General features: G+C 37.2%; 1 protein-coding gene across 1 annotated transcript; it reads left to right on the plus strand.

Annotated features, from left to right (window-relative positions):
• The first annotated feature begins 3,960 nt into the window (after positions 1 to 3,960).
• On the plus strand, positions 3,961 to 4,815 carry LOC141665222 (uncharacterized). Its single transcript, XM_074471201.1, has 3 exons — positions 3,961 to 3,964; positions 4,094 to 4,232; positions 4,338 to 4,815. Exons 1-3 carry the CDS (start codon positions 3,961 to 3,963, stop codon positions 4,813 to 4,815), a joined length of 621 nt encoding a protein of 206 aa, XP_074327302.1.
• Positions 4,816 to 8,697: the final 3,882 nt, after the last annotated feature.

The raw sequence follows: 8,697 nt of genomic DNA on the forward strand, positions 1-8,697 counted from the left end.
ATAGTTTAAGATTTGAACGGACTAGGCAAAATATTTTTCGATTGAGCTAATTATATAAATGGGTTTCTATAAGTCACTATATATTACTACTAATCCCAGGTAATCCCAAATACAGTTACGTCTGTGATTGTCCCCATATAATCTAATTGTTATTTAGTTACTATTTTTTTATATTTGATCATTATATACATTTGTTAACAAATAGAGGCAACGTTCAAGACTTCAAGATGATAACGATTATAAAACAGAACTTAATTGATTTCAAATTTTATACAGAAGGAGCACATTATAGCATCAAACGAGAAAAATCCCAAGTAGAAGTTAAGATAAATATCTTAGTAAGGAACCGCATCATTCACTACGTGAAAAACTGGAATAGACATCACACTTTTTACATCAGTTACAAAAAAAACCGATGTAAAAACAATTTTTGACATTAGTTGCTCTCAAACCGATGTGAAACAGCATTATTCACATCAGTTTCATGGCCAACCGTTGTATATAACTGCTTTTTAAAAGATTAAAAAAACACGGAACAAATTGTTCCCCCTTTACAACTAAAAAACAAGGGGGAAATTTTTACTTAAACAAAATTCATTTCCCCCCTTCTCTCTCACTGCTCTCCCTCCCCGACCTCTCTCTCTCTCTCGGTACACTCTCCCTCCCTGACTTCTCTCTCTCTCTCTCTCTCTCTCTCTCTCTCCATCTCCGTCTCCGTCTCTCACCTCTCAACTATCACTCTCCCCTCTCTTTCACCTCTACCCGTTACAAGCCCTAAAACAAAGTTAAACCCTCTAATTACAGATCGAGCAAGAAGGTTGACATGCAGCCCTGAGAAGTGTTCATACAACCCGAATCAAGCAAGTTTTACACAAATCGAGCTCTGTTTCACCGAAATTGAACCCTAATTTGTAAGTATATTTTTAATTAAATTTGATTTTTTGGGACTTTTGATTGGTGTGTGTGTGTCTTATAGTCAGATTATTACTGAATTTGTGTATCTTTGTGAATTGATGTGTATGCATTGTTTTTACTTGTGTGAAATGGGGCTTTGTTGATATATTTGTGCTAATGTTATTTAAAATGATTGTAATCCTCTTTCTTTTTTGATTGTATGTTTTAAAATATGTATGTATTTTAGTAATCCTCTTTCTGTTTTGATTGTCTGTTTGTGCTGATATGGGGCTTTACAATTTTTTTTATTTATATAAACTGTGCAATTTATGGAAGGCAGTTGTGTTGTGTATGAGCTTGTGAGCAAGTTCACAAGCTTAATTAGATATTTGTTAAAAATGGTATAAAATTAGTGAAATACAGAAGAGATGTTAATGATTTTGAGGAGAACTAGTCGTAATTGTAATTTAGGTATTCGTTAAAAAAGGTATAAAATTAGTGAAACGCAATGTAATTGTATATGGTATGATAGGTTTATCATAATTTGTTAAATGGGTAACCATGATAATTTAATAACTGCCATTATCCAAATAAAATTATGCGTAATTATTATATACTCAAGAAAATGATTAGGTGTTAGTAAATTATGAATTTTTATTTAATATTTGAAATTATGATCAGGTAGGTTATATGGATAAGTCATGGATATCTGTAGATAGGGATTCATTAGACTATGAAATTGGGGTTGAAAAGTTTTTGATATTTGCTGAAGAAAACTGTAAAGATCCTAAGATGATACCCTGTCCATGTGCACGTTGCTGCAATTTTAAGAAATTCTCGGTAAAAATCATTAGGGAGCATCTATATGAAAAGGGTTTTAGTTTAGGGTACATGGATAGGGCGGTGAGAAAAATGAAGAAAAGCAACTGGAAGTGAAGCAATTGACACCTGAAAAGCAAACTGATGTGAAGAAATTGACACCAGAAAAGCAACTGGATGCCGCACAACCTACAGATGACCCTGGAGAAGATGGAAAAAAGGCAGACTCTGATGTTCCACAAGAGACGGTTACAAGTACAGAATCTAGGAAAAGAAAAAATGGAGCGGCACGTGGTGTTTGTGTTATGCACAAGGTCGTGACGAAGAAAGCTCAAGGGAAAAAGTTCAAAATCAGATACAACAGAATCGGAATTCCCATTGGTGACACAAGGCACACCTTGCAGTCTTATATTGGCATGCTGGCGAGGACGATGGTGCCAATTGATCTTGAAAATTGGCTAACAGTGGATGAAGAGTTAAAAGCAAAGATATGGAGTGATGTGCAGGTAAAATAAATCATGTTTATTTTACCTAAATATTGTAACTTGTTTAGTATATGAGTTTTTACCTTGTACATGGTTTATTTTTTCCTCTCAGGATACTTTCAAAGTAGCTCTGGAAAGTGAGGGGTTGGTCTTAAAGTCAGCGGGTACGAAGTGGAGACAATTCAAGTCTGAATTAACCAGAAAATTTGTGAAGCCGTATATTGGAAAGAAGAAGAAGCTAAGCAAGCCCCCTCCAAAATATGCATATGTTGGCAAGGACCGTTGGAGAAGATTTGTGGTTGTGAAGACCGGTAAAAGCTGGGAGGTATATCTTTCATATTTATATCTTTCACATTTATCATGGTATATTTGAATTAGTGTTGAATTTAATATATCTTGTATGTATTAGTAAAGTGCAAAGCGAGCACAAACTAACTGTCTCTCTGGTTTATGGGAGGTAATTTTCTCTCTCTGGTTTGAGAGTCTTCTCTTGTTCATAGTAACAAGTTATTTTAAAAAATCATTTTATCGCAATTTTACAAATATATCGAGGATGAATTCCACTAAATCTGATCTGAATGAGATCTATGCATGATTAACACTGGATGGTGAGGAGGAAGGATGGGTGATTGTTGGCAATGATGAGTTTCAACAGAGTAAGGAATCTTTCTTATTAATCGGAAGATTTCTTACGGAGAAAAATATCAATTTTAATGCTATGCAAAATGTATTAGCATCGATTTGGTGACCAAAGGAGGGTGTGGAAATCCATGACATAGGAGATATGCGGTATTCTTTTGTGTTCTATCACCCCATGGATGTGCAGAAAGTGGTTGAAGGGGGCCCTGGTCCTTTGAACAAGGAATACTGGTGTATAAGCAGATACAAGGAGATGAAAATCCTAAGGAAGTAAGTTTAAACGATGTTGATATATGGGTACAAATCTATGATCTCCCTAAAGGTTTCATCTAAGAAAATATACTGCAAAGCATTGTGAGATACATTGGAGGATACGTGAAATCAGACCCGACAAACCTTAATGGAGTTTGGAAGTTATATTATCGTATTCGGGTGCGATTAGATGTAAGTAAGCCGCTTAAAAGAAGAATGAAAATCAAACGAGAAGGTGGGAGCTGGAGTTGGATAAACTTTAAATATGAGCGACTCGGCACTTTTGCTTTGTATGTGGAAAACTGGGCCATGCAGAAAGGGATTGCAATGTGGTATATGAGAATCCAGGGAAGGAGCTTGAAAGGGCGTATGGTATGTGGTTACGAGCACCAAACAAGAATGCTAAAGGTGGTACTGGATCACGATGGTTAAGAAATGCAGGTGGTGGCAGTAGATGGGAAGAACAAGGTGAAAATTCAAAAATTCCGGCTACCGGAAATGACAGGGAGGATGATGCTGCGAGTTTTAAGGAAAATCAAATTTCTGTTACACAGAATCTGGAGGATAATGGCAGGTTAACAGTAACAGCAAGAAATCAGGAAGGAAAAGATATTGATGGGCATAATATGATTGAAACAAATCTGCATGGGGAGAAAAATAAGGGCGGAAACTATATTTTAGATACTAAAAGGCGTCGTATGGAAAATGAAATAAGCTTGGAGGAAAATGGGCCAACAAATATGCAAACAGATGGGCTGGGTCAGACTACAAATAATGAAGATTTACTCGTGCCAAAAAACTTGAATGTGGCGGGCTCTGGCAACGAGGCCCGCCTAGGATTATGAGCATATTAGCGTGGAACTGTCGTGGAATGGGTAATCCACGAGATGTTCGATTTTTGAGAGAAATAATATCAAAACATAAACCCAATGTAGTTTTCCTATCAGAAACTTTAGTAAAAGAAAATAAAATTGCAGTTTTTTGTAAGTCAATACACTTTGCAGGATTCTTTACTGTTGAACTGCAAGGACATGGGGGAGGATTAGCGATTATGTGGAGAAATACAGGAGCTGTTGAAATAAAAAATAGTAGTAGTAATTTTGTGGATTTTGAAGTAGAGTGTGACCAGCTTGGTCGATGGAGGTATACGGGTTTTTACGGGTACCCTAAAAGAGAAAGATGACAGGAGTCATGGAACTTACTTCATGGTTTAGCTTCGTAATCACAGTTGCCATGGTGTGTACTCAGATATTTCAACGATATGATGTATAGTTTCGAAAAATTGGGAGGGAGACCACACCCAAGAAGGTTATTGGAAGGTTTTAGTAATACTGTACTAGAGTGTGGGTTGGAGGAACTTGGTTTTGTTGGGTGCGAGTTTACATGGGAAAAATTTAGAGGAACGCCAAATTGGATACAGGAACGGCTTGATCGAGGATTTGCAAATCAGAGGTTTAGAAATTTATTTCCAAATGCGGTGGTCCATGTTCTTGAGGTATCTACTTTAGATCACTTGCCAATGCTTTTGAATCTAAATATGCAAGTTTATATGCCAAAAGCTAAAAGATTCCGTTTTGAAAATATCTGGGTTCGGGAAAGTGACTGTTTAAATCTAGTACGAGATAGCTGGAATGTGAACGGGAATGAGAGTATAATGGGGGGAAATAGAGTACGTGTGTCTCAAGTTAGAAGAATGGGGAAGAGGAAAAGTGAAGGAGATGAATAATAAAATCAAGAATTGCAGATGGGTTATGAGGAAGTTTAGGTCGAGGAGGGACAGTGTTGGGGTGCAGAAAGATAATGAAGCCAGAATCGAGTTTCTGAAATTACTGGAGAGACAAGAAATTTACTGGAAGCAGAGGTCAAAGCAATTCTGGTTAAGAGAAGGAGACCAGAATACCAGATTTTTCCATAATTTTGCGACGGGAAAAAAGAAGAATAACCAATTGACGAGATTGAAAGATAAACACGGGGAATGGGTAGATAATGTTCAAGGCATACAGGAGATTATTACTGATTATTTCTTGGATCTTTTCCGATCATCAACGTCGGGAGGTTTATAATCGGAAAGAGAGAAGGTGAACAGTGTCACAGATGAGCAAAATGCGCAGCTGCTGGCTCAAATCACGAATGATGAAGTAAAAGATGCCGTGTTTTCTATGCATGCAGAGAAAGCTCCAGGGTACGATGGTCTCAACCCATGTTTCTATCAAACATATTGGAGTGTAGTAGAGAAAGATGTGGTGGAGTTCTGTCAACATTTTTTGTATACGGGGGAATTGCAAATGGAGCTAAATTGGACCGTAGTCTATTTGATTCCGAAAGTGAAAACCCCGCAACAGATGACTGAATTGCGTCCAATTTCCTTGTGCAATGTCTTGTTCCGGATTCTTTCAAAAGTTCTTGCAAATCGTCTAAAGATGTGTCTCCAAATGTTGATATCTGCTAATCAAAGTGCTTTCATCGAAGGACGCTTGTTAACAGATAATGCCCTGATCACTTTTGAAATAAACCATTATATTAAACGAAGAACTCAGGGAGTGAATGGCGTGGCAGGTCTGAAGATAGATGTATCGAAGGCCTATGACAGGTTAGAGTGGGATTATATAGAGGGAATGTTGAGAAAAATTTAAGTTTCACCATGTGTAGATTCAGCGGATTATGACTTGCATTAAAATTGTCTCATATAGTTTCTTGCATCAGGGGGAAGTCTTTGGTGATCTTAAACCACAAAAAGGGATTCGACAAGGGGATCCTATATCCCCTTACATTTATATCCTTTGTGCTGAGGGGCTTAGTTCGATTATTAAGCGTCATCAAGATATGGGATTGATTCATGGGTGTAGTATTGCTAGATGAGCACCATTTGTATCTCACTTATTGTTCGCGGATGATTGCTACTTCTTCTTCAAAGCAGTTGAAGCAGAAGCACGAGTGATGAAGAAAATCATAAAACGCTACGAAGAGCTATCTGGGCAGGCTGTGAATTTTAGTAAGTCCCTGATCACTTTTAGTCCAAATACATCTCCAGAAACTCGAGTACAAATATGTGATATACTTGAGGTTCGAGAAAGTGCAAAACCTGGGAAGTACTTAGGCTTACCAATGACAGTTGGGCAAAAAAAATGAGGTTTTTCATTTCTTAAGTGATCGAGTGAATCAGAAGCTAAAAGTGTGGCAGAATAAGAGCATATCAAAGGCAGGTAAGTGTACTTTATTAAAAACTGCCGCACAGGCAATTCCTAACTTTTGGATGAATTTAATACTCATACCAAATGATGTTCTTACTACGATACAACGGCAAATGAATGGCTTCTGGTGGGGGAATGGTAATGAGAAAAAAAGGGTTCGATGGATAGCCTAGGAGAACATTTGTTGTGTCAAAGAGGCGGGAGGTTTGGGTTTCAAAAACTTGAAATAATTTAACATCGCAATGCTTGCTAAACAAGGATGGAGGTTGTTAAATAACTCAAATACTTTGGCACAGATATTATGAAGGCAAGATACTTCCCGCATACTGATTTTCTGAATGCCAAGTTAGGAAAGAACCCAAGCTATATGTGGCGAAGTATTATTACGGCACAGGATGTGGTGAGAAAGGGGTGCAGAAGAAGTATTGGCACAGGAAAGGATACTTTTGTCTGGAAAATCCCGTGGTTATCGTGTATTGAAAATGGATATGTTACAATACATATGCCAATTGAGCTCGAAAATATACGGGTATGTGATCTAATGGAAGAACAAGGGAAAAAGTGGGATGATGATAATCTTAATGACTTGTTTGAAGATAGAGATGTCTGTTTGATCAAGAAGATCCCTCTTTCTATAAGCAATATAACTGATACATGGATGTGGATTTTTGAGGAGAAAGGCGAGTTCACGGTGAAAAGCTGTTATAGAAGTTTGGTTGGCGAATATGATAAATCGGATGTGGTCTGTTGGAAAAAGCTCTGGAGTTTGGACTTACCTGGGAAGATTTGTTTTTCTTATGAAGAACCTGCAGAAAATGTTTACTTACTGCCATGGAACTAATTAGTAAAAGAGTTGATGTTGATAGTAAGTGTTGCTGGTGCCAGGTAGGAAATAAGGATGCAAAACATGTTTTATTTGAATGCACTTTTGCACAAAGTGTGTGGCGATCAGCAGGCATGTCACAATGGGTTCAGATAATGCAAGGGGAGACAATCTTCGAGCATTTCAAACGCCTGTTCACTACTGGAACAAAGGAACAATGCATATCAGTAGCACTATTTTGCTGGAGCATATGGAATCGACGAAACGAATGGGTTTGGAGTAGAATTGATGTCTCTGTGTTTGGAACGATGAATGCTGCTATTAATTTACTGGGGGATTGGAAGACAGCCCAAGTGGAAAGAGAGAAAGTCTCAAAATCATCTAATGGGAATGGAAGGAGATGGCAGGCCCCGAGTAGTGGTTGGGTGAAGTTAAACATTGATGCAGCTGTGTTGGGAGATATAGGAGCTATTGGAGTAGGAGGAGTAATCCGAGACGAACATGGAGGTTTCGTAAAAGCAATGTGCAAGAAGATGGCAGGTTGATGGACTCCTAGAGAGGCTGAAGCATTAAGCCTCAAAGAAGTTCTCTCCTGGATGAAGCAATTCGGCTTTGCACGGTGCATAGTTGAAACGGACTCTAAATTTTTAGCTGATGCATGTAATGGAGATTCAGGAAGATCGTATTTCCACTTCATTGTGAAGGATTGTGTAGATTTATTTAAGCATTTTGATGAGATGCTAGTACATTTTGTACGCAGGTCTGCGAACGGAGTTGCTCACTTGCTAGCTCGGGTATCTCGTTCTATGCCAGGCCTACAGGAATGGGAGGGTGTTGTTCCCAATTTCCTATCAGATGTAATCACATATGATTTGATCTAATGCAAGTACGATTCTATTCAAAAAAAAAGTGCAAAGCGAGCGAGTTAGCGAGCGAAAATATCCACACAGAACCTCAAGGAAAGGATATATAGGTTTGGAGAAAGATGAAGTACGGGTTTCTTGCTATCTCTGAAATTCAGTATAGTCTTGCACTTATTTTTTTAAATATTTTTATTTCTTCATTTTTTAACAGATTAAAGCAGGGCGGCTGGCCCCTGAAGAATTACCTGATCGAGCAATTTTCTGGAAAAAAACTCGTACGCCACCAGACGGAGTTATTGATGAAGAGTTGGCTAAGACATTTGAAAAAATTATAAGTTCCATATTTAATTGAACTTCTTTTAATTTTAGTTGCACCGTTTTTCAATTTAATTGCATTTTTAAATTCATATTCAGTTTTAAATTTAATTGTACCACCTTTCAATTTAATTGCATTTTTAATCGCATATGTTTTCAATTTAATTGTATTTAAAAATTTAGTTGCAGTTTTAATTTTAAGTGCACTTCTTTTTAATTTTATGTGCACTTCTTTTTAATTTTAATTGCACTTCTTTTTAATTTACTTGCACTGCTTTTTAATTTACTTGCTTTAATTTTAATTGTACATGTTTCCAATTTAATTGCATTTTTAAATTTAGTTTTAATTGCACTCCTGTTTAATTTGTTTAATTTTAACAGGATGAACTACTTGAAAAGAAACGCAAGGGTGAGTT

This window comes from Apium graveolens, chromosome 6, assembly GCF_009905375.1.
Source record: "Apium graveolens cultivar Ventura chromosome 6, ASM990537v1, whole genome shotgun sequence".
Taxonomy (NCBI): Eukaryota; Viridiplantae; Streptophyta; class Magnoliopsida; order Apiales; family Apiaceae; genus Apium; species Apium graveolens.

Bases quoted from the DNA above. Each gene is read 5' to 3' on its own strand.
- LOC141665222 (XM_074471201.1), top strand. The intron at 4,233-4,337 runs GTATACGGGTTT...GTGTGTACTCAG, and splicing joins GACCAGCTTGGTCGATGGAG to ATATTTCAACGATATGATGT.